Source organism: Natator depressus, chromosome 12, assembly GCF_965152275.1.
Source record: "Natator depressus isolate rNatDep1 chromosome 12, rNatDep2.hap1, whole genome shotgun sequence".
NCBI classification, from domain to species: Eukaryota; Metazoa; Chordata; order Testudines; family Cheloniidae; genus Natator; species Natator depressus.
This window is the reverse complement of record NC_134245.1, coordinates 43074778-43101709: the sequence shown is the minus strand read 5'-3', so window position 1 is coordinate 43101709 and position 26932 is coordinate 43074778. Positions and strand designations below refer to the sequence as shown.

At 45.7% G+C, this 26932-nt stretch overlaps 1 protein-coding gene across 2 annotated transcripts in view; it reads right to left on the bottom strand.

Moving 5' to 3' along the window:
* The window catches only part of AP1G1 (adaptor related protein complex 1 subunit gamma 1), a 100465-nt gene that overhangs the window by 68819 nt on the left and 4714 nt on the right, over nucleotides 1-26932 (bottom strand). For both annotated transcript variants that reach the window (XM_074969027.1, XM_074969026.1), the window contains exon 2: nucleotides 10858-11061. In XM_074969027.1, coding sequence (XP_074825128.1) covers nucleotides 10858-11058 — 201 coding nt within the window. In that variant the 5' untranslated portion in view covers nucleotides 11059-11061. The remainder of the gene's footprint in view (nucleotides 1-10857; nucleotides 11062-26932) is intronic.

Below are 26932 nucleotides of genomic sequence, written 5' to 3'. Positions count from 1 at the left end.
TGCAAATATTTGCAATAAAAATTATACCCTGATTTCAATTACAAAGAATACAATATATATGAAAACACAGAAAAACATCAAAAATATTTAATAAATTTCAATTGGTATTCTATTGTTTAATAGTGCGATTAAAACTGCAATTAGTCGCGATTAATTTTCTTTAGTTAATCACATAAGTTAACTGCAATTAATCGACAGCCCTAGTTATACTAACTCTTCTATGTTTCCTCTATGCTGTGCAGTCGGGTGGTCACCCAGGAGTGATTCAAGTGCCACCCGCTTTGCAGCCACATTGCTCCTGCAAAAACAACAAGGAGTACTTGTAAAAAGAAAAGGAGTACTTGTGGCACCTTAGAGACTAATCAATTTATTTGAGCATAAGCTTTCGTGAGCTACAGCTCACTTCATCGGTAGCTCACGAAAGCTTATGCTCAAATAAATTGGTTAGTCTCTAAGGTGCCACAAGTACTCCTTTTCTTTTTGCGAATACAGACTAACACGGCCGTTACTCTGAAAACTGTGATCTGAACGAGCCTTCTGGGTGTTGAGTGAGTGCGTGCCTTAAAGCAACAGCCCATGGTCTCAGAGACTTCCTTCATTTCTGCGGAGCAGGGGCGGGGGGACAGGGCTCAAGAGCAGGAGAGCTTTCAGTGAGTGCCTTAAAGAGGCAGTGCACCCCAGCAGCCAGCACACACAGTGTGTGTGTCTCTCTCTCTCTCACACACACACACACACACACACACACACTCACCCACCTCCCAACACATACTTGTGTTGTTGTTGTTACTTCTTGGTACTTCCTGCAATGCACATATATTCCTTGTAATTTTATTCTTTCAAAGTGTGTTATTTTAGGTTTTTGACTGATCAATGCATGTCATAATTTTTATTTCCGTCTTACACTAAAATTTAATTCTTTGAGTAGTGAGTTCTAAAATGCCTAACCTCTCCTGGCTAGAATAATTACCCCTATGGTAACTTTTTAAAAATATATATTATAACAAGGTTTGTTGTTTCTGCTGGTGGCACACACCCGCACATTACCTCAGTGCACATAACTAAATTTATTCCACACATGGATGGAAAAAAATTAGAAGGAACATTGCATCTCTCCCATCAGAATAAGTCTGGATGCCAAAAAGATCTCCGCAGTTTTGAGTTGGGAAATCCCCAAGAACATCTGCAATGTTCAGTGCTTCTTAGTGCTTGCCAGCTTCCCTAGATGACTCATCCAAGTTATCTCACAATTGGTATTTCCAATGACTCAGCTGTTATGGAAGAACTCTGCTTTCAGATGGACTCCAGAAGCCCAAATGGGTTCTGATCAGCTGAAGAAAATGTTTACTTCTGCCCCCATCCTAGTACACCTGGATCCATCTAAAGCCTTTGTCATTGAAACAGATGCCTCCAGTTACATGATCAGGACTGTATTGTCTCAGCATCATGGGCCCATGAATGACCTCCTCCATTGTTCTTTGTAGTCTAGGAAGCTGACGCCCAAGGAACAAAATTATGAAATCTACGATTAGGAGTTATTAGCCATCAAGGCTGCATTTCAGGAGTCATGCCACAACCTAGAAGGTGCACGTTTTCCAGTCCAGATGTTCACAGACCATAAAAACCTGGAACATTTCCAAAAGTCCACAACCCTCAACCAATGTCAGATATGTTGATCCCTCTTCTTCTCTAGATTTAACATCACCCTGGCCAACCAGCCCAGTTCCCAAAAATGGCAAACCTGATGCATTATCCCACAAAGGCAAGTACCTAGATAAGGGAGATAACCCTTCCGAACCTGCCACTGTATTGAAGCCCTGCCATTTTATAAATATGCTGGACATACCAATCTTTTGGCTCTTGTGAAGTCCACACTGCCCAATGATCCGCTTGCAGTGCCATGGATGTCAGTCAATTCAGATCCAAACTTCTTGGTCAAAACGAGGAACTCAGGTTGAAGGATTGCCTTTTTGTCCCCAACAGACTACCCCATCTAGCTGTACTCCAGCTAGGCCACAATTCCCCTCTGGCAAGTCACTTTGGGTACTGGAAGACAGCAAAGCTGATCTGCTACTTTTGGTGGTCAAAACTATTCTCCTCCATCAAACCTTACACACTTCCTGGGTGGTGTGTGGCCAGATGAAGATCCCCCATGCCAAACCTCCTGATCCTGCTTCCAACCCCATCCCAACCCTGGGCCTCTACCTTGATGGACTTTATCACCGACATCCCCACTTCTCAGGCCTGCACAGCTATACTGATAGCCACTGACCTCCTCACCAAAATGGCGCACTTTGTGCCTTGTCAAAAGATTCCCACTGCTAAAGCGATGCTCACTTATTTTTTTTTAACCACATCTTCAAGTTCCACGGGTTACCAACTGACATTACATACAATCATTGGCCACAGTTTATCTCCCACTTTTGAAGAGAATTGTTCAAACACCTGGAAATTACCCCATGCATTTCCTCTGCCTACTACCCCAACACAAATGGACAAACAGAACAGGTAAACCAAATTCTAGAACAATATCTTTGCTGCTTCATTAACTACCATCAAAATGGCCGCTTCCGGTTCCCGATGTTCGCCAAGTTCACTTACAATAATTCTGATCACAAATCAACCCGCCAAAACCCGTTCTATTCCAATTATGGCTTCTGCTCCCTATTTCATCCATCTGTACCACTAGCCTTCCATGTCCCTGCAGCCTCCAATTTGGTTCAACACCTCCACTGCATTCAAGAAGCATTAAAATCACACTTAAACTTGGCTAAGGAGAACTATGAAAATATGCTGACTTTCATTGATGGGACTACTCCCATGGCAGTTGAAGACAGAGTATGGCTCTCAACTCAGCAGCTGGACATCTTCTGACCCTCAAGGAAACTAGATCACCGTTACTTTGGCCCATTCCAGATCATTCAACAGATTAACTCAGAGGCCTTCAAGCTCCAACTACCCCATACCATGAAGATGCATCCAATATTCCATGTTTCCTTGTTAAAGGAATATTTGGACAACTCCTTTCCTAGTTGGACAAAAGCATGTCCATGCCCCATCTTGGTTTGGGTGTAGGAAGAATATGTGGTAAGACAGACCTTGGACTCTGAGCTCCTCAGAAGACAACTGATGTACCTCATGGACTGGGAAGGTTATAGACCAGCTGACTGTTCAGGTACCAGCTAGTAACATATACACACCCATCCTCCTTTGTGAATTCCATCAATTGCACCCCAGCACGCCGGGTCAAAAGACATTGGGGAAGTGCGTCAAGGAGGGGTTAATGTAAGGTGACGAGTCACTCCTATGCTAGGTTCCAGCCAATTCACAAGTCAGGAACTGGTCTTGTGACTCCCAGACTATGTACATAAACCTCACAGGAGGAACAGCAGTTCAGTCTGCTCAGCATCACTTCAAGGCTTGGAACTTGCTGCTGCCTAAGAGTAGTATCAGGCTCCTCAAGCCTGCTCCAGCCTTGCCCTTACTCCAGCCCTGCTCCCAGTCCTGCTCCAGCCTTGCTTCATCTCCACCCTGGACTCCAGATTCCAGCTCCAAACACAAGGCCTGACTGTTCCAGCTCCGACCACTAGGCCTGGCAATCCCCATCACAGTTTCTAACCATGGAAACATGGATGTGTGGAAGACAATAAACATGACGACATGCTCTTGAACAGGGGTTACAGGAGGGACCGTGGAATTTACAATGATTGAGAAGGCAACGTTTGAGGGCAGAAATTAGCTCAGTTTGCATCACTGAGATGGAGCTGATGGAAAATCCACGATGAGAAAATAGTCCAGAGATGCAAGACTGAACAGAGAGGAGAGAACTGGGAGCCACTACCAAAAGTGAACAAAAGTAACTGAACATGTGAGTTTGGACGAGGCCATCCAAAAATAAGATGCAGGGCACTGGATCTCCAGTTCTCTCATTCTGCTGATCCTTTGCAAAAGAACGATCCCTCCATGGACTCTTCTCTCCCAACTTCCCAATCTGCAAAGTTCTCAAAATGCTTTCTTGTGCACCTTTCAGGAAAAATGCTGCAGAGTTCCAAGAGACATGAATCAGTTTGAGAACGAACAATAAGAACGTAAGAGTGGCCCTACTGGGTCAGACCAAAGGTCCATCCAGCCCAATATCCTGTCCTCTGACAGTGGCCAGTGCCAGGTGCCCCAGAGAGAATGAACACAACAGGTCATCATCAAGTGATCCATCCCCTGTCGCTCATTCCCAGCTTCTGGAAAACAGAGGCTAGGGACACCATTCCTGCCCATCCTGGCTAATAGCCATTGATGGACTTATCCTCCATGAATTTATCTAGTTCTTTTTTGAACCCTGTTATGGTCTTGGCCTTCACAACATCCTCTGGGCAAGGAGTTCCACAGGTTGACTATGTGTTGTGTGAAGAAATACTTCCTTTTATTTGTTTTAAATCTGCTGCCTATTAATTTCATTTGGTGACCCCTAGTTCTTGTGTTATGAGAAGTTGTAAATGACACTTCCTTATCTACTTTCTCTACACCAGTCATGATTTTATAGACATCAATCATATGCCCCTTTAGTTGTCTTTTTTCCAAGCTGAAAAGTCCCAGTCTTATTAATTTCTCCTCATATGGCAGAGCTCCATACCCCTAATAATTTTTGTTGCCTTTTTCTGAACCTTTTCCAATTCCAATATATCTTTTTTGAGATGGGGCGACCACATCTGCACACAGTATTCAAGATGTGGGCGTACCATGGATTTATATAGAGACAACATGATATTTTCTGTCCTATTACCTATCCCTTTCTTAATTATTCCCAGCATTTTGTTCGCTTTTTCGACTGCCGCTGCACATTGAGTGGATGTTTTCAGAGAACGATCCACAGTGCAGCTGATCTGGGTTGACTCCAAGATCTTTTTCTTGAGTGGTAACAGCCAATTTAGACCCCATCATTTTATATGTATAGTTATGCTTTCCAATGTGCATTACTTTGCATTTATCAACATTAAATTTCATCTGCCATTTTGTTGCCCAGTCACCCAGTTTTGAGAGATCCTTTTGTAGTTCTTCGCAGTCTGCCTGGGTCTTAACTATCTGTAGTAATTCTGTATCATCTGCAAATTTTGCCACCTCACTGTTTACCCCTTTTTCTAGATCATTTATGAATATACTGAATAGGACTGGTCCCAGAACAGATCACTGGGGGACACCACTATTTACCTCTCTCCATTCTGAAAACTGACCATTTTTACCTACCCTTTGTTTCCTATCTTTTAACCAGTTACCAATCCATGAGAGCACCTTCCCTCTTATCCTGTGGTAGCTTACTTTGCGTAAGAGCCTTTGGTGAGCAACCTTGTCAAAGGCTTTCTGAAAATCTAAGTATACTGTATCCACTGAATCCCCTTGGTCCACATGCTTGTTGACCCCCTCAAAGAATTCTAGTAGATTGGTGAGGCATAATATCCCTTTACTAAAACCATGTTGACTCTTCCCCCCAACAAATTACGTTCATTGATATGTCTGACAATATTGTTCTTTATTAACGTTTCAGACAGTTTGCCCGGTCCTGAAGTCAGGCTTACTTGCCTGTAATTGCCAGGATCACCTCTGGCGCCCTTTTTAAAAATTGGCATCATATTAGCTATCCTCCAGTCATCTGGTAAAGTAGCCTGATTTAAATGATAGGTTACAGACTACAGTTAGTAGTTCTGCAGTTTCACACTTGAGTTCCTTCAGAACTCTTGGGTGAATACCATCTGGTCCTGGTGACTTATTGCTGTTTCACTTATCAATTTGTTCCAAAACCTCCTCTAATGACACCTCAATCTGGGACAGTTCCTCAAATCTGTCACCTAAAGAATGGCTCAGGTTTGGGAATCTCCCTCACATCCTCAGCCGTGAAGACCGATGCAAAGAATCCATTTAGTTTCTCCGCAATGGCCTTATCGTCCTTAAGTGCTCCTTTAGCATCTCCATCATCCAGTGGCCTCCTTCTGATGTACTTAAAAAAAAATTGCTATTACTTAGAGTCTTTGGCTAACTTTTCCTCAAATTCTTTTTTGGCCTTCCTAATTGTGTTTTTACATTTTATTTGCCAGAGTTTACACTCCTTTCTATTTTCCTCACTAGGATTTAACTTCCACTTTTTAAAGGATGCCTTTTTGCCTCTCACTGCTTCTTTTACTTTGTTGTTTAGCCACAATGGCTCTTTTTTGTTTCTCTCTTACTATGTTTTTTAATTTGAGGTATACATTTAAGTTGAGCCTCTATTATGGTGTCTTTAAAAAGTTTCCACGCAGCTTGCAGAGATTTCACTTTTGGTGCTGTACCTTTTAATTTGTGTTTAATTAACCTCCTCATTTTTGTGTAGTTCCCCTTTCTGCAATTAAATGCTACAGTGTTGGGCCGCTGTGGTGTTTTTCCTGCCACAGGGATATTAAATTTAATTATATTATGGAGAGAGAGAGATGGGGGGGGGGGGACGCGAAGGAGAAGCTGGGGGAGAAAAACAGCTCAAGTCTCCCTATTTGGGAACCAGCTCTAAAGGAACAATTAAGTGATCATAAAAGAGGTGTGTATGTATGTGAGAGAGAGAGAGAGAGAATATATCAGATTGCTAAAATTCACCCTGACAAATAGCTGGTGAGCGCCAGTGTCATGTAAACACAAACTGGCTTCATGCAAAGCTCTATTCAGTAACATGACCAGGCTGAAGCTCTCACCAGATCTAGTGAATGGAAGAAACCCTGATACCAGCATATCCATTTCATTTAGAGGAAAGACAATAAAGATTCTGCTTTCCTTTTCTAATTGATATGTCAGCAAAGCAAGACATGTCGGTAGGCTTGGAAGGAAGCAGTTCTGCCCTTCACCTTCTCTTGCACCTTTTCCGGCACCTTTTCCATGTTAGTCTCTAATTTTTGGCTACCCCCCTCCAGCTCCAAGTCCCCCAAACCTCAAGCTGATGATGCCAGGAATGTGATCACATCTGGGGACTGAGCAAGAGGGGAACTGCAGTCCAAGTCAAACCCAGGCCTTCACAAGACCACTCATTTTCTCCTTGTAGGACTTTTCTCTCTGCTAATAACTTCCTATCCTGGGGTGCTAAAGTCTTGAACTCCTATCAACGAGAGGATTCCACTGTTGGGCAGTACATTTTTTAAGTAGTTCCCTAATCCTGACACAAAGCAGGAGCACCCTTCACTTGCCATCTGCAGGCCAAAGAGTGGAGAACACCTCCTTCATAGAGCCAGCACTTTGCAATGTAACTCCCAGTTCTCTAAAGAGCAGAGTGGTCAAAGCTTTGCCTACTACTGACCCTGAGAGCCTCCTGTGGAAATCTCCCCTCCCAGCTTACTGGCCCCACCATTTTCCTGTAGCAACCACAGGGACATAAGAATTGCCACACTGGATCAGACCCAAGATTCATTTAGTCCATTATCCTCTGTCAGATCGTGACCAGAACCATGTGCTTCAGAGGAAGGGGCAAGAACTCCACAATAGGCAGTAACCTTCCCCCCATAGGCGCCAACTCCATAGGTGCACCAGAGCTGGAGCACCCACAGGGAAAAAAAAAGGTGGGTGCTGCAGGCCCCCAATCAGTGCTTCACGCCCGTGGCCCTGCTGATCAGATTCTCCCCCTCCCTCCTAGCACATCCAAACTGCAGCGTATCAGCTGTTCCGTGGCGTTCAGGAGGCACTGAGGGGGAGGGAGAGGAGCGAGGGCGGGGCATGTTTGCGGGAGGGGGTGGAATGGGGCAGGAAGAAGTGGGCCCAAGGTGGGTCCTTGAGGAAAGGGCTGGAGTGGGGGCAGAGTTTGGGGCCGAGCAGGAGGTTGAGCACCCCCCGACACAGTACAAAGTTGGCACCTTTGCTTCCTCCTACATAGATCCTATCCTGGTCTCTTATGCTGTAGTTAGAAATTGGCTTAAGTCCTGAACCACAAGGTTAACAGGTTTTAACATCAGAAGGACCATAAGATCATTTAGTCTGACTTCCTGCATATTACAGGCCAGAGAATTTCATCTAGTTACTGCTGCATTGAGCCCAATAAAGTTTAATATCCCTTTCAAAATTTCTCATTAATTATAAACTTTGGATATTCTTGATATCTATACAGATATCCAACCCCTTTTTGAATTTTGTTAAGTTCTCAGCCTGAATGACTTCCTGGGGCAATGAATTTCACAGTTTAACCAAAGTGCTTGGTTACATGCAGTAGCAATATTAAGAGGGTATGAATGGGACAAGATGTAAATAAACTTGTTCTGACAGAATAGCTGCAACTGCTTGATACAGCCCTCTATCTTGCGAGAGGAAATGAACTACCCAGCTACAGGATGGATAATTTTATGTGTAGTAGAACAGTCTGAGCTCACTTCTGCAGCCTCCAACCTGTCTAACAACATCAGGGCACTCTAGAATTTGGTTCTACTTGAATGCATTTACTACACCAGCCACATGGTGGTGGTTGCAAATTTGATCAAGGATGAATTCACACCAGAGACATGAAGCAGCCTCAAGAGTTCCACCAATATGCCTGGGTTTTTGAAATGTAGTTATGTCAGGAAAGTCTCTGCAAGCATTAGAGGCCTAGGCTGAGCTACAATCAACAAGAAGCTTTATGGCAACATGATGGTGTCACAATGATTAAGCAACAGCTCCAACCAGAAGTGTTCTGTAGAACAGTGTTCTGTAGAAAGAAGATGGACGAGCACAAGTCCATGGGGTCGGATGCGCTGCATCCGAGAGTGCTAAAGGCGTTGGCGGATGTGATTGCAGAGTCATTGGCCATTATCTTTGAAAACTCATGGCGATCCGGGGAAGTCCCGGACGACTGGAAAAAGGCTAACACAGTGCCCATCTTTAAAAAAGGGAAGAAGGAGGATCCTGGGAACTACAGGCCAGTCAGCATCACCTCAGTCCCTGGAAAAATCATGGAGCAGGTCTTCAAGGAATCAATTCTGAAGCACTTAGAGGAGAGGAAAGTGATCAGGAACAGTCAGCATGGATTCACCAAGGGCAAGTCATTCCTGACTAATCTAATTGCCTTCTATGACGAGATAACTGGCTCTGTGGATGAAGGGAAAGCAGTGGACGTGTTGTTCCTTGACTTTAGCAAAGCTTTTGATAAGGTCTCCCACAGTATTCTTGCCAGCAAGTTAAAGAAGTATGGGCTGGATGAATGGACTATAAGGTGGATAGAAAGCTGGCTAGATTGTCAGGCTCAACGGGTAGTGATCAATGGCTCCATGTCTAGTTGGCAGCCGGTATCAAGGGGAGTGCCCCAAGGGTCAGTCCTGGGGCCAGTTTTGTTCAATATCTTCATAAATGATCTGGAAGATGGTGTGGATTGCACCCTCAGCAAGTTTGCAGATGACACTAAACTGGGAGGAGAGGTAGATATGCTGGAGGGTAGGGATAGGATACAGAGGGACCTAGACAAATTAGAGGATTGGGCCTAAAGAAATCTGATGAGGTTCAACAAGGAGAAGTGCAGAGTCCTGCACTTAGGACGGAAGAATCCAATGCACAGCTACAGACTAGGGACCGAATGGCTCAGCAGCAGTTCTGCAGAAAAGGACCTAGGGGTGACATTGGACGAGAAGCTGGATATGAGTCAACAGAGTGCCCTTGTTGCCAGGAAGGCCAATGGCATTTTGGGATGTATAGGTAGGGGCATTGCCAGCAGATCGAGGGACGTCATCATTCCCCTGTATTCGACATTGGTGAGGCCTCATCTGGAGTACTGTGTCCAGTTTTGGGCCCCACACTACAAGAAGGATGTGGAAAAATTGGAAAGAGTCCAGCGGAGGGCAACAAAAATGATTAGGGGACTGGAACACATGACTTATGAGGAGAGGCTGAGGGAACTGGGATTGTTTAGTCTGCGGAAGAGAAGAATGAGGGCGGATTTGATAGCTGCTTTCAACTCCCTGAAAGGGGGTTCCAAAGAGGATGGATCTAGACTGTTCTCAGTGGTAGCTGATGACAGAACAAGGAGTAAATGTCTCAAGTTGCAGTGGGGGAGATTAGGTTGGACAATAGGAAAAACTTTTCACTATGAGGGTGGCGGAATCTCCTTCCTTAAATAATTTTAAGGTTAGGCTTGACAAAGCCCTGGCTGGGATGATTTAGTTGGGGATGGGTCCTGCTTTGAGCAGGGGGTTGGACTAGATGACCTCCTGAGGTCCCTTCCAACCCTGATATTCTATGAACAAGAACTTCCCCCCTTCCATTCTCTCTCTCACACCACACCCCCATCCAGCCCACAGTTAACCAGTGGAACTCACTGCCGCTAGACAGAAGCCAAGGCCGTAGGGTAATTAAAAAATGAATTAGACATGTATGTGGTTAATAAAATATTCTTTCAGTCATACTAGCTAGAATAAAAGTGTAACAGTATTTCTGTTTCAGGGCACAAACCACCCACTACCTGCCTGGGGTTATGATGAAACTTCCTATATAAGCAGATGAGTGCCTATTTGTTGATTATGGGGTTTCATATCCCTTCCACTGGTACTTGCCACCATCAGAGAAAATATTGTGCTAGACAGACTACTGGTCTGATCCAGTCTGGAAATTCCTATGCTTCCTTTCCATGGAATACAGTTTGAGAACAACTATTGTACAGCAATCACCATACCCAATTACCAGACAGTACTGCAGGCTGGACATTTTCATGAAATTCAGGACATTTTTATACAAGCCTTGACTAAAGGTGGACAGATTCCAATTAGAATGTATACCACTAACATGGGCAGAACAAACTTGCCCAGATTCAGAAGAAAACAAACCAAGACAGACTCCAAAAGCTACTAAATCATCCTTAACAGAAGACAACAGGAATTGGAGCTAAATTCCAGCCAACCCTACCTGTCCAAAATGCGCAGGATAGCCCAGCATGTGCATGTACAGTAGTTTTGCCACGTTCCGGCAGCGGTATGTATTATCCTCTTCTCTGAAGGATGACCGGATGGCAGCACATTCTTTCTGAATCATTTCACGCTCTTCTGCTTGGGTTCGTGCTGTCCGGATGGTCCGGATCAGCTCCCGCAGTCTGATGGGGGCTGGCATCCTCTGGGAAAGGGGAGGAAAAAAAAAATGCATGTGTAAAACCTCCACAACAAAAAGAAACTTCACAGCCTTCAATATGGAAAAGGGTTTTCCTCCTTGCCCTATGGCTATGGATTATGGAGGGTCCGGCACCTAGGCAGAGATGCACAAGCTCTCGCCCTCAGGCACCGCCCCACACAGCGGAGTTGGTGCTCGGGGGAGCCCCGTGGCCCCCCTGCCTAGGAGCCAGACCCGCTGCTGGCCGCTTCCAAGGCACAGCGCAATGTCGGAAAAGATAGGGACTAGCCTGCCTTAGCCGGGCAGCACCACCGATGGGACTTTTAATGGCCCGGTCAGCAGTGCTGACCAGAGCCAACACGACCCAGTTCGGGGTCGAGACCCACGATTAGAAAATCACTGCTCCAGGGACCAGTTGTGAGTACTCGGAACATCAGAACCCAGATGACTCAAGCTAGGCACCCAGAAGATGAGGAACATCCGGATACCTGTCAAAACGCTGCTTTCAGTAACATGCCCAGTATCACACAGCATGTCTATACCAGAGCAAGGGATAGAACCCAGTTCTCCTGGGTGGTATTTCAACTGCTTTAAACATAAAACCGTCCTCTCTCTTCCTGCAGTCCCTTGCTTCATCCTCTATACATCTTTCAACTACTACGGCAAGTGAGACAGGTGACCTACACAGAACACCCTCCTTCATTACACAACCCTGATTCATTCTCTGAGCGCAGTACTTTCTATGCATCAGGTAAGGCAGGGTTCTGTGGAAAAACAGAAGTCTAAGGGTATGTCTACAAATGTTACAATGGCACTGCTGCTGCACCACCAAAGCGCTTCACTGTAGACCAGTGGTCACCAGCCAGACCATCATGATCAACTGGTTGATCCTGGAGCATCTGTCAGTCCATCGCGATCTCTAGCCGCTAAAAGTATGATGGCGCAGTGGGGCTGAGGCAGGCTGCGTGCCTGCCCTGGCCCCACATTACTCCCAGAAGCGGCTGGCTGCTGGCACGCGTCTGCAGCCCCTGGGGAAGAGGTGGAGGCTGCTCCATGCGCTACCCCCGCCCCCAGCACCGCCCCCACAGCTCACTGGCCAATGGGAACTGCAGGGGCGGTGCTTGCAGGCAGTACATGGAGACCCGATGCCCCCCCTCCCCCCCCAGGGGGCACAGAGACATGCCAGCAGCCAGCCACTTCCGGGGGTGGCATGGGGCCTGGGCAGGCAAGCAGCCAGGGCTGTCCCTAGCTATTCTGGGGCCCTACGCAGTTCCCCTGCAGGGGGGCTCTGGCTCAGGGGCAGGGGGGAACCGCCCCCCAGCACTCACCAGTAGCATAGCTAGGGCTGGGTAGCTGCACTTCCCACCACCAGTGAGTCCAGGCCTGGCCCTGCTGCAGTCCTCAGGAGAGTGGGGTCGGGGCTGGGGCAGAGCAGGGGTGGAGTGGGAAGGGAAGAGGCTGGGGTGGAGCAGGGGCTGGAGCAGCACGCACTTCACAGGGCACCAGGAAATTTGGTGCCCCACGCAGCTGCGTACTCTGTGTTTGGGTAGGAATGGCCCTGCAAGCAGCCTGCCTCGGCCCCACTGCGCTGCCGACCAGGAGCCACCTCTGGTAAGCGCCTCCCTCTCAGAGCCCACACCCCAATCCCCTGCCCCAGCCCGGAGCCCCATCCTGAACCCAAACTCCCTCCCAGAACCCACACCACCTCACCCTCTCCTGCACCCCAATCCCCTGCCCCAGCCCCAAGCCCCCTCCTGTACCCAAACTCCCTCCCAGAGCTTTCACTCTTGCACCCCAACCCCTTGTCCCAGGCTCAGCCTGGCGCCCCCTCCTACACTCCATACCCCTCGGCCCTAGCCCAGAGCCTGCACCCCCTTCCACACCCCAACCCCCTGCCCCAGGGCCGTGAAAGTGAGCGAGGGTGGGGGAGAGCGAGGGGGGAATGGAGTGAACAGGGCAGGGCCTCAGGGAAGGGGTAGATCCTGGGTTGATCTTAAATTCAAAAAGTGATCTTGTGCGTAAAAAGATTGGAGACCACTGCGTAGACACTACCTACGCCAACAGGAGGGGTTCTCCCCTCTGCATAGGTAATCCACCTTCCCAAGAGGCTAGGTCAACCTACCACTGTCTACCTAATTCTTCTGTCAACCTATCACTGTCTACATCAGGGGTTAGGTCAGCATAACTACATCTCTCAGAGGTGTGGATTATTCACACTCCTGACAGACATAGCTATGTCAATGTAAATTTTCAGTGTCAACCAGGCCTAAAATGCATACATACAAGGGGGCTGAATTAAAGTTTCGAAGGCAACCTTCGTAACATTAACCACTTTTAGTATAGTTTGTTTATGCTGTTATAAATATAACATTCACACTAAGAGGCAATGGACAAAATCTATAGATTACTTTCTGGTTTGTTGTGGTTATGATGTGTGCAGGAAAGCTACTGTTAAAAAAAAAAAATCTAGCAATCCAAGAATGGCTAGATAGCTTATCCAACATCTGTCTAAAGACTATGAAGATACTTCTAGTTTTTGTTCAGTTATGAAATACAACAACAATCTTCAAATAGATGTCGTCTGACATTTACTATTTCCCAGGCGGGATTTGTGATTGTATCACACTCTCCAAACTTCCTGCCCCAAAAAAGCAGACTCACTAGATTTGCCAAAGGAGGGCATTCTGAAGGGCACTTCAGTTATAAACAAAGCTACTATTTATTTATCCATGAGACTTTGACTATGTCTACACAGTTGACGCACTTTAACGTGGTTGCGTAGTCGCGGCTCAAGCACTGGGAGAGAGCTGTAATAAACCCACCTCCGTGAGGGGAACACCTCCCAGCGCTGTAGCACTATCTACAATGGCACGTTACAGCACTGAAACTTGCATCGCTTGGGGGGGGGGGGGTTTCCACACCCCTAAGCGAAAACAGTTTCAGCCCTGTAAGTGGCAGTGTAGACAAGGCCTTAGTCTTTGAACTGTAACTCCACATCTTTTAACTAACAGTAAATCTATTAAATTCATTTTTAGACAAATCTTTTGCTTAATGCACAAATTAAACAAGCCCATAGAAAAGCCAAATGTTCTGTACACATCTCCTCTTTCCCACCCATCTTCTCTCCTACTGCCTTCCTCCTGATCTCCAAAAACAAGCCACTTTAAACATTTATTCCTTATGACTTCTGAAACTTTCCTTTGGTTTTGTATTTTTCTAGAACTCCTCAACCAGAAACTCCTGTGTAACAGTTTGGATGACAATTAAGCGAGGGTTATTTTGCTACAGAACTACTCTAAGTTCAGTTCTCATTCTGTCCAATGTTCATTTTCTCTTCAGAGGCAGTTTTACTCTTTCTAGATTCATGTTACTCAAGCAGGAATAGGAAGTGAATTTTATAAGACAACACAGAACTAGAACATGAGAATATAATCAACAAGAGATATCACAGGATAGACTGGCTACCATATGCCCACACAACAGCATCAGAAATGACATGCTCCCAATAATTCCTGCTGATTTTCACCCACTTTTCTCCAAAGCCATTCAAGTGTAACAATGACAGGCAGACGAGAGGTAAAATAGTTAAAATAATATGGTGCAAACTTTTCTGTTGCACACTGTTAGACTAATTGCATAATCTTGTGACTGGTTTCAGAGTAATAGCCGTGTTAGTCTGTATTCGCAAAAAGAAAAGGAGTACTTGTGGCACCTTAGAGACTAACCAATTTATTTGAGCATAAGCTTTCGTGAGCTACAGCTCGTTTCATCGGATGCATACTGTGGAAAGCACAGAAGATCTTTTTATACACACAAAGCATGAAAAAATGGGTGTTTACCACTACAAAAGGTTTTCTCTCCCCCTACCCCACTCTCCATGACTGTTACCCTGGTTCTCACTCCCCGTTTCCATCCTACTGTTACCATCACCCACTTACCGTAGCTTGTCTCAAGCTAGATTGTAAACTTGTCAGGGCAAGGAGTGTGTTAGATATGATGCACAGCAAATCTGAGCCCTGATCCTGACTAAGACCTTCGGGTGCTTCTTGAACATAAAGCAAGACACTGTGTTTCTGCTCCTTTCCGAAATACAAAATAAATCCAAATGAGACTTTCAAATTCAACACCACACAACAGTATTGCGTAAATGAGCAAGAAACAGTATGCAAGAGAGACTCGGGATAGCAAAAAAATATGGAGCAAGAAGTCTACTCATTATGATGTTAAAAAGCTTCAAGTAATTATCTTACTGTTAATACTCCTTACATTTTCTTTCACCCCATTTCCTATGTGACCTGCCTTAGCTGGTGTGTCAGGATGGTCCAGTGATTAGGGCACTTGGGAAGACCTGGGTTCAATTCCCTACCCTGCCACAGACCCCATGTGTGACCTCAGGCAAATCACTTAGTGTCTCTTTCCCTCCGTTCCCCTCTGTATCTAGCACTGGTGCAACTCTGCTGGAATTCTGTGTCCTGCTCTGGTGCCCGCAATTCAAGGATGTTGATAAAATGGAGAGGGTTCAGAGAAGAGCCACAAGAATGAATAAAGGATCAGAAAATCTGCCTTATAGTGACACACTCAAGGAGGTCAATCTATTGAGCTTTAACAAAGAGATGGTTAAGGGGTGATTTGATTACAGTCTATAAATACCTACATGGGGAAGAAATATTTAATAATGGGCTCTTCAGTCTAGCAGAGGAAGGTATAACAATCCAATGGCTGGAAGCTGAAGCTAGACAAACTCAGACCGGAAATAAGGCATAAATCTGTAATGGTTAGAGTAATTATCCAGTGGACCAATTTACCGAGGGTCGTGGTGGATTCTCCATCACAGACAATTTTTAAATCAAGATTGGATGTTTTTCTCAGAAATCTGCCCTAGGGATTATTGTGGGGCAGTTCTCTGGCCCATGTTACACAGGAGGTCAGACTGGATGATCACAACGATCACTTCTGGCCTTGAAATCTACACAACAGAGATAATAGCACTCCCCTATGTCACAGGAGTGTCATGAGGAAAAATACATTAAAGACAGCCCTACAGTGATGGGGGTCTGTAAAGTACCACACTCACCACCTATAGTGTCCCCTTATGTCAGGGTGCAATGCTGCAAGGGGTCCTCACCTCTGGTGCCCCCTACGAGTTGTCTGCCTCTCACGGGGTCTTCCATGGGTTGGCCAAGTCACAAAGTTTAGTCTCCTTCCAGGGTAATAAAAGATCCAACTGAAAATCCAAATCAAATGCCCAAACTAATAATTCTTCTGCCCCTCCCAGGCTCCAATATAGCACTCTGCTTCCTGGTTCCTGGAGAGCTTCTCTTATCTTGCTGCTTCTTCAGCAGGATTCCCCTGCTGCCTCCCTTTACCAGGGTCTCTGGCAGCTTCCCTTAAGGATCTCCCCGATCTTTGCAGGCCCTATCTCAGGGCTCCCCTCACAGGAGCCTATCCTGCTTCCTGTGGGTTCTCCTTCCTAAAGGAGAGTTCTGCCTTCTCAGCAGTCTCTCCCCCTAGACTGAGCTCTCTCTTAAGCTTTACTTAAGTAATCCTCCACAGCCGAGGCCAGTCTCTAACTCCATTAACCCAGCCGGAACCACTAACTGCCTCTGTGCGGCTAGATCATGGGTAAGGCTGAGTGGTAACTGCTAGATCACGGGCCAAACTGGGCCTAGCTTGTCTTAAAGGGCCAGCCAGCCTGTGCCAGGGCCATGTAAGTACCACAGAAAGATTAAAAAGTGTACATTCCCCCTGTAGTCTGTCATACCCGGTGCATCATACCTAGTGATTAAGAAGTGTACCTGACTAGCCTGAGGTCTAAGGCTATCCATCAAAGTGAAAGTCCTGTGCTGACATACCCCTGCAGTTTTCCCCTCTCCTCTCCCTTATGACTTCTGCCAGAAATGACATTTCCACTTATTGTATCTCAGCCACCTGCATGGCTATTTGTGTGTTCATCAGACCTGAATGATGGGGAGTGACACACATTTTCATATAAAATGTGCGTTCTTGCAAAATTGGTAGATTTAAGCCTGAATTAATAATTTTGTAATTACATGTACAAATTAGGGTTATGGAAAATAAGGGAACATTGGAATCTCTGCTCTAGCTGCAGTGCTTTCCTATACAGCAACAAGGTGAAACTAACATGATTCTTAAAACCTACAGATATCTCTCTACTGCTACACTGATCAATATTCCCCACAGCACACCCATCCAAATCCATGGTCCTACACATGCCTAGCTGTAGCGGGGTGGTTACCCTGCTCTGGCCCTGAAAGGGTTAAAGCAGCCCTGGAGAGGGCTGCAGCAAGGAAGAAGAGTGAGAACAGCTGGGGGAAGCTGAGTCAGTAGCTGACCACAGCTGTGGCCAGTTTAATTAAGGCCCAACTGGCCTTTATAAGAGGGCAGTGGGCCAGAAGCCAGGGAGAACACACTCTCTGCCTTTAGAGGGAGAAGGGCCTGGCTGCTGGGGAGCATACCTGGGTACTTAAGGTGGAGCAGGGCTGGGGGAAGGCCAGAGGAGCTCCAGCCTGGAAACCCCCCAGGCTGCAGGCCTAGAGTAAGGCCAAATAGGTACTGGGGTTGCAGGGGCAGCCAAAGGCAGCAGGTCCAAACCCCTCTTGCCTGTGATGAGTGGCAATTATACTGCAGTCTGCCCCAGTGAACAGGGGCTAGATGGTGACTGGCAGTAGCCCTATACTGAGGCAAGGTGGGGATAGAAGGTGGGGGGTCCCCGGGGAGGGGAGACCCAGATCTGTGCAAGGTACTGCAGGGGGCAGCACCCTGGCATGAAAGGGGCACCGGGGTCAGGGAGGGACTCGGGCCCAGCAGCAAGCTGGACACCGGCCTGCAGAGGGCGCGCCGGAGCCTGCAAACGCTAATTCCCTGGATGACCAGCAGGAGGTGCCGCAGGGGTGAGTCCCGCACCATTACACTATCATGCGGGGTACCTCACCCCATGCACTAAATGACCCAACAACTATGTTGTGGAAACCAATCACTACGCACTCAAATGAACTCACACAGAAAAATAATAAAAGGACAAACATTACATCACCCGTGGGCAAATACTTTTCACAAAACAATCACTCCATATCTGACCTCTTAGTCCTCATCCTCAAAGGAAATCTGCACACCTCCTTCAAAAGATGAGCTTGGGGGCTTAAATTCATAAATTTGCGAGACACTAAAAATCATGGACTCAGTCACTGGATTTATGGTCCCCTGCACCAATCTGTAACCCACTAACCCTCCTTTGTCCTATGACTGCAGAGGTGTTAACTGCCTACTTCACCCTGAACATCTCTTGCAACATGTTAACTTCTTAATCTGCACCAACCATCTATATAGCTGTGACACTGAGGGCATGGCTACACTTGCAGATGTAAAGCGCTGGGAGTTAAACCAGCCTTCAGAGACCGCAGCAGGGAAAATGCTGCCATGTGTTTATGCTGTCAGCTGAAAGTGCACTGGCGTGGTCACATTAGCAGTTCTTGCAACGCCACAAAGAGTAGTGCATTGTGGTAGCTATCCCAGTGTGCAAGTGGATGCAACATGCTTTTCAAATTGGAGGGGTGGAGTGTGACAGGGAATCTGTTGTGTGTATGTGGGGGGCGAGACTGTGTTTTGGGGTGCTGAGAGTGTGTCAGCATGCTGTATTGCAAGTTTAGGCAGCAGCAGACCCTGCTCCTCCACCCCCTCTCTCATACACACTCAACAGCAGCATTCCATACCAATGGCTTGCTTTGTCCCAGAGCAGATAAGCATGTCTGCTGTCAGAAACGGAGCTTTGAAAGGGGATACCCACATTCCTGTAGCTGATTTAAAAACAATGAAAAGAGTGGCCATTTGACTTCAGGGGATTATGGGACATTTCCAGAGGCTAATCACAGCACAGTAATGCAACACCTCGTTCACACTGACGCCTGGGCATTTCAGCCGGGGCGCAGCAAGCTTTATGCTTCTCGTGGAGGTGGATTACCAGGAGTGCTCCAGCTGCAGAGTCCAGGCGCTCTACGTGCCTTCCCAGTGTGGACACATTGGGAGTTAGGGCACTCAGGGCTGCTTTAATGCGCTCTAACTTGCAAGTGTAGCTTTCCTAGACCTGAAGAACTCTGTATAAGCTTGAAAGCATGTGTCTTTCACTAACAGAGGCTGGTGCACATTACCTCTCACAACTCTCTAACATGATTCTTGTCAGTTTCACCTGTGTCCTGACAAGCACCAATCCAACCAGAGATCATCAATTTCCATCTGCTGCTTGCCAAAAGCTAAGCTGCAGCAAAAGCACTAGAGGTGTCTGCAGATTTCAGAATCAAAAACAGCATTGATTAATATTCATTTTGCATATGGAAGGCTCTTTACCAACATAAATGGTAGCTTTAAAAAAAAAGCTTAGAGTCTGCAGAAGTTGACTGTTTAGTTCCTTCCTCTCCTCACCACCATTCACCAAAGGAAGTTTCCAATGCCCCACTGGCAAGTGGATTTTGCAAACACTGGAAGTGGATTGCCCAATGCTAATGGTGCCATAGTTCACCACTCCTGCAGTATTTGTCCTCTTCTCTCCTACTATGTCTAGTAATGAGTCACCTCTGTGCTAGAGCCTATACCATCACCGGATGTTCAGAGGGAAGGACTTACACTTAATAATGACACTTGTGCAACCTGAAAAAGTCCTGCCAACATTCTTAAGAATGTAACAGTAGACTCCTAAACAGAAAGCTTCTTGTACCAAACATCTTACATTCATATAATGCCTTCCAACCCCAGAGATCCCAAAATGCTTTAACAAGATTAACTGATCATAAAAGAACCCAGCCACTGTTTAACAGCACAAAGAAACACTACCCAACAACTTACAGCAGGAAGTAAGACTTGGTCTATGCTACAGAGTTAGGTCAAAATAAGGCAGCTTATGTCAACCTAACTATGTCAGTGTCCACATTACAGTCTTGCTCCTGCCAATATAAGCGCCCTATTACACAGGCATACCACCACCTCCACAAGAGGCATAGGGTGGGAGTTCTCAACCTTTTCCTTTCTGAGGCCTGTGCCACAACTGTTTTTCTGCATATAAAAGCCAGGACCAGAATCATAGAATATCAGGGTTGGAAGGGACCCCAGAAGGTCATCTAGTCCAACCCCCTGCTCGAAGCAGGACCAATTCCCAGTTAAATCATCCCAGCCAGGGCTTTGTCAAGCCTGACCTTAAAAACCTCTAAGGAAGGAGATTCTACCACCTCCCTAGGTAACGCATTCCAGTGTTTCACCACCCTCTTAGTGAAAAAGTTTTTCCTAATATCCAATCTAAACCTCCCCCATTGCAACTTGAGACCATTACTCCTCGTTCTGTCATCTGCTACCATTGAGAACAGTCTAGAGCCATCCTCTTTGGAACCCCCTTTCAGGTAGTTGAAAGCAGCTATCAAATCCCCCCTCATTCTTCTCTTCTGCAGACTAAACAATCCCAGCTCCCTCAGCCTCTCTTCATAAGTCATGTGCTCCAGACCCCTAATCATTTTTGTTGCCCTTCGCTGGACTCTCTCCAATTTATCCACATCCTTCTTGTAGTGTGGGGCCCAAAACTGGACACAGTACTCCAGATGAGGCCTCACCAATGTCGAATAGAGGGGAACGATCAAGTCCCTCGATCTGCTCGCTATGCCCCTACTTATACATCCCAAAATGCCATTGGCCTTCTTGGCAACAAGGGCACACTGTTGACTCATATCCAGCTTCTCGTCCACTGTCACCCCTTGGTCCTTTTCTGCAGAACTGCTGCCGAGCCATTCGGTCCCTAGTCTGTAGCGGTGCATTGGATTCTTCCATCCTAAGTGCAGGACCCTGCACTTATCCTTATTGAACCTCATCAGATTTCTTTTGGCCCAATCCTCCAATTTGTCTAGGTCCTTCTGTATCCTATCCCTCCCCTCCAGCGTATCTACCACTCCTCCCAGTTTAGTATCAGTTTAGTATTAGTAGAGTTAGGGGGTAGCAAGCAGGGCAACTGCCTGAGGTCCCACGCCACAGGGGGCCACACAAAGTTAAGTTGCTCAGGCGGTAGGGCTCAGGGACCCAGGCTTCAGCACTGCATGGCGCGGCTTTGGCTTTCTTCCCTGGGCCCAGGGAGTCTAACCCTAGCCCTGCCTGCCAGACCCCCTGAAGCCTGCTGGCAGCCAACCAAGGGGCTCCGGGTCTCTGGTTGAGAACCGCTGGCATAGGGCTTATATCAGTGTAGTTAGGGTGATGCAGTGTCAGCTGCTGGCCCTAATTTTTCTCAATTTCATGGCTACATTGGAGTAACTACTGCAGTGGATGTAAGTCAACCTAACACAGGTCGACTTAAAATTGTAGTGTTGATATGCCTTAAAATACTTTATCTAAAACCACAAAGAAAACAGACACAAAATGAATTGATGCAATCTGGAATTTGCCTAAATCAACTGCATTAAAACCATGACACTTGGAAAAAATGCCACAATCTTTAACAATCAGTGCGTTCAGAATCTCAATTTTACATCTCATCTAAAAGACTGGTACTCCAACCCCAGAGAGTTCCCATACTGGAGCACTAGTTCAGTACTGACAGAGAAAAGGCTGACAATGAATTACCAACACCATTTTCAGCAGAACCCTATAGGTATGTCCATGCTGCAAAAAAAGACCCTCGGCAGCAAGACTCAGACTCGCAGAGCTCATGCTATGGGGTTAAAAATAGCAGTGTAGATGTACAGGCTCGGGCTGGAGCCCGGGCTTCAAAACCCAGAGAAGGGGAGGGTCTCAGAGCCCAGGCTAGACCAAATGTCTACACCGCTGTATTTATCATCGCAGCACACCCAATTCAGTTGACCCGGGCTGTGAAACGCGCTGCCATGGGGGTTTTTTTGCTGTGTAGATGTACCCCAAGTTTCCTTGGATGGCTTCCAGCCAAGGACTGACTATGCTTAGTTTATGAGACTAACTAGCTCACCATATGAAGCAGTGCATCTGCAGACTAAGAATGTGCATTTTGAGAGCACCTGTAAAGACAAAGAAAAGGCAGAATGGAGTTTTTTAAAAGGGGTATTCCTAGAGAGCAGCAGACCCACCAATTTCAAGTGGCAAATAATACCTTGCAAGTCATTTACCTGTCATCTACATAGGACTTCATTTACTCAACTAGGTATATTTCTGCAGATTAATTTGTTTATGTGTACAATTAAACACTAAGGCAAAGAGGAAAAGTATCCAGAGAAGGTAAAACTGAACTGACTGTTCTTTTGATGCTCCTTCTTGGAAGAAATATACCCAAGCCTTCCCCTGTCCTGCCATTATGCTTCGGTCAGATAAAGAGGAGTGAAGTTTGACTATTTCCAGTTTATGCACTTCTCTGGCATACCTAGCACCCTCCTGGATCACAAAGAAACTTAGGCAGCCATTAAGATCTTCCTTGCCCAACCTGATCATGTCACTCTCACGCTTTCAAGTGGCTTGTGATGGGATACCAGGCCCACCACATAGAAACACAAGTAGCAACACAGGAGGCACAAGAGGCAACCTCTGTTCCCAGGAGCAAAATGATCAGGGTGGGGAGTGATTGTTCTCTAAAAAATTGTCTGGCCACTGTCTGATCACTTACTCCAAGACAGAAAGGCTAATTAAACGTATGTCTACAGTCACTGGGAAAATGCATTGTATTAGAACACATGTGAAATAACCTTGTAAGCCTGACTTAGCTCTTAGGGTGGAGGACAATCGCATTTAAAAACACATTAGCTGGCCGTGGTTAAGACTAGCAGGGATCTTAGGGTTAACCACAACCAGCTAACACCATTTTAACGTGACCATTCTTGCCACATTCTGGACTAAGTCTTCTTGGTTATACAAAGCATTTTCCCAATACAGACAAGCCCTCAGTACTTTTCTGCTCATGGCTGTTTGCCCTTTGATTAGCTTGCAGCCTTTGCCCATAACTGATTTTTTAATATTTTTCACAAACGTCTTTAAAAAATTATTTTACAATAGTCTTAATTATATTTATTTCAAAATAGTTAGTCCCATTTCTAAATGTTCTGTGACTGCTCTGTTTAACCCAATTTCATCTTTTGGGATTTTAATTCTCTCTTATTAACTTAACTCTGTTTCAGTACATATTAGTGATCACCTGTATTATACATCCATAACCCAAATTTTTTCCCTTCAAGAGCAGTCCTCATGGTTAGATATTAAGACCTGTAGGGACTACTCTGTTATATCCATTGTCCTACTCTTTCCTGGTGCCATCTAGAGTAACAAAAATACTTCCCAACCCCACTTACATCTCACGATCTCAATCCCTTGTCCATGTGATCTCAACAGTTTCAAAGTTCAGGACCTCATTAACATTCTTATGAGACCAACAAAAACTCAAACATAGTTTTGATAACCAAATAGCCAACTATATTTGCAACCAATACTACCTTCCAATATAGTCAACTTCCACAAATCAAGAATGCTTAATTGCTTCAATAAAGGTATATTCTTCCATTACAGGTTACAGCCGGAAACCAATAGGACTTATGTTCCTAAATCATTTTGAAAAAAATCACTTCAGCTCCTAAATATGCGTTTAGGCTCCTATTTTTGAAAGTTTTTGTGTAGAAAAAAGTTCACAATAACTTTGTTGATGTATTGAAAGTCTAAACAACCTTTCACTGTTACCTGAAGCAATTCTCACTTGAAGTGACACACTGTGTGTGGCACATTGCTGCAGCCACTCTGCCTCAGCTTTCCCAACATACTATCCAGCCTGCTCTGGTAGCTTATGGCTAGGGCCCTACCAAATTCATGGTCCATTTTGGTCAATGTCAGTCATAGGATTTTTTAAATTGTAAATTTCATGATTTCAGCTATTTAAATCTGAGATTTCACAGTGTTGTAATTGTAGGGATCCTGACCCACAAAGGAGTTTGGGGGGGGGGGGGGTGTTTCACAAGGTTATCGGGGGGGAGGGGGGTTCTGGTACTGCTACCCTTACTTCTCTGCTGCTGCTGGCAGCGGCGCTACCTTCAGACCCAGGCAGCTGGAGAGTGGCAGCTGCTGGCCAGAAGCTCAGCTGTGAAGGCAGAACCGTCGCCATCAGCAGCACAGAAGTAAGGATGGCATGATATAGTATTGCCACCCTTACTTCTGCACTGCTGCCTGCAGAGCTGGGCCCTCAGTCAGCAGCCACCACTCTTCAGCCACCCAGCTCTGAAGGCAGCAGGGCAGAAGTATGGTATTGCCACTCTTACTTCTGCACTGCTGCTGGCGGGGCACTGTCTTCAGAGCTGGGTGCCTGGCCAACAGCCACCACTCTCTGGCCGCCCAGCTCTGAAGGCAGCACAGAAGTAAGGGTAGCAACCCCCCTAAAATAACCTTCCAACCGCTCTGCAACTCCCTTTTGGGTCAGTATCCCCTGTTTGAGAAACACTGGTCTCCCCTGTGAAATCTTTATAATAGAGAGTAAAAGCACACAAAAGACCAGATTTCACGGTCCATGATGCATTTTTCACGGTCATTAATTTGGTAGGGCCCTACTTATGGCTCAGCCCACTGGCCAGGTTCAGACTTCACTTTCCGGGGTAGCAGGTCCAAAACCACAGGCCAAAAACAAAGCGAGTCAGCTCTCAGCCCCTGTGAAGTTATTCATCCACCCACCCTTTGGGCTCAGCTCAGACCCCACTCTTTCCCTCAGATGGGGCACCTCTTCCTGCAGCCTGTCTTAATCACCGACAGGTCCCTGATAAACCCAGGCAATCTGGTGTCAGGCATGCCTTCCCTCCAGGGAGGCTCTGATTCATCATAGTCCTACTCAGGGCTTGTCTAACCTTACAGCACCCCTAGCGCTTAGTGAAGATGCTACCTACGCAGATGGGAGAGCTTCTCCCATCAGCATAGGTAAGTCATCGCTTGGGGTGTGGATTTTCCACATCTGGGAGCGACAGTTATACCAACATAAAGTGTAGACCAACGTTTCTCAACCAGGGGTCCGTGGCCCCCCAGCAGGTTTCCAGGAAGAGTGCAGGGCGGACGTTAGATTCACTGGGACTCAGGGCAGAAACCCCAAGCTGTGCGGAGCTTAAGCCAAAGCAACTTAGCTTTGTGTAGCCTTCTGTGGCATGGGGCCCCAGGCAATTGCCCTGCTTGCTACCCCAATGCCAGCCCTGGCTTTTTATCTACTGAATATGCAGAAAACCAGTTGTGGGCTACGGAGGTTTTACTAGCATGTTGGGAGGGGCTCAAAAAGAAAAAGGTTGAGAACCTCTGGTGCAGATCAAGTCTCAGTTGCTGGCTCAGCAAGGCTTCACTCCCCAGGTGAGAGCAGGTGATCTTACAGGCCTGACAGGCACTACAGGTGTAGCAGGCAGGGCTGACTGTGGTCACTGCAGTTCTTAACCCCTCCAGCCTGTGTTGGTTTGCCAATAAGAAATTGTTTTTAATAAAAATACAATTTTAGCCCTTAATGTTGCAAACACAAAGCACATGAGTAGTCAGTCACATTGAAGTCAATGGGACTATTTGTGAGAGTTTAATTATGTACCTGTTTAAGTGTTTGCAGGACTGGGCCCTTCATTTTCAATATTTTGTTTTTTGCAGATCATTTTCTAAAATTCAAATAAGGCACCCTACCAGCAGTGGCATTTTTAAAAAGTGTTTATAGTTTAATTAATTCAAATTTATAATCTAAGATTCCAGTAGCACAAATTTTCAAATAAATTACCTCACCCGGATTTAAATGAATGATTTTTCTTTTGAAAATCAATTATTTGAATGGCCCACCATGATTACCTAGAACAAACCACACCACTCAAGCCAACCAGTTTTTTTGTTTTGACACACACAAAATCAGAGGCTGATCTAGTTCTCATTGAAGTCAATGGCATAACTCTGCCGTACCTCAGTGGTATAGGATCAAGCCCTTGATGGGTAAAAAGAATGGAGCAGACATATCTAGACTACAATAAGGGAAAATAATTTAGTGTCTGACTAAATACTACTGAATTCCAACTGTCTTGGACAGGTGTACTTCCACATGGCTTGAAAAGTGGCTCAAAGACAGTAAATGTAGATTGTCAACATGAACATATCAAGTTATAGAAGAGATCTAACAGAATACAGTAGGGATCTGTATTTAGTCCAGTTTTTTTTCAATATTTATACAGAAAAGAGGTAAACAGCATGTTATGATTAACAGAAGGTACTAAACTGAGAAATGTTGCTAGCATCACAGAAGAAAAAGGCAATATGAAACGTCTTCCAGAAGAAAAAGGATCAGGAAATAAAAAATTGAATTCAGCCTGAAAAGCCAGCAGCTAATCTCTCTTGGGAATATCATAACAAATATTATTTAATGGAAGGGTGAAATTTGGAAAGTAGCAGTGCCAAGAGACCAGAGTGGAAGGAAAGAAAACTGAGTTTAAAATGTGATATAGCAACAAAAAGGGACAATGCTACTTTGGATTGCACACATGGGAGTAACATGGGACAAAAAGATGTTAAATATCAGGAAACATTCCTGTAAGCAAGATCTTTAATAATCTAAGAAAGGAAGTGGAAGTCTCATCCCCAGTAATATTTACAAGTAAATTGAACAAAACACAGACATCTTCTGCAGGGAAAAATCCCATTGTCTAGAAGTAGGGGCTGAAAAAAAGAGACCCCACTTCTCTGTGATTTTTAACTTGCATAAATCTTAAGTTTTAGCTAAACTGAATGCAGCCCTACCTCTCATTTCTGCTTGCTGCCATCAGCTGAACCCTACCATATGCCAGCCCCAGGAAGATATCAGATTAGAGGCAGTGGGTGGGGAAGTTTGATATGGTTCCCATTCATGCACAACTGTATGTCAATCAAATTAAACTGTAATTCTCACTTGGATTTC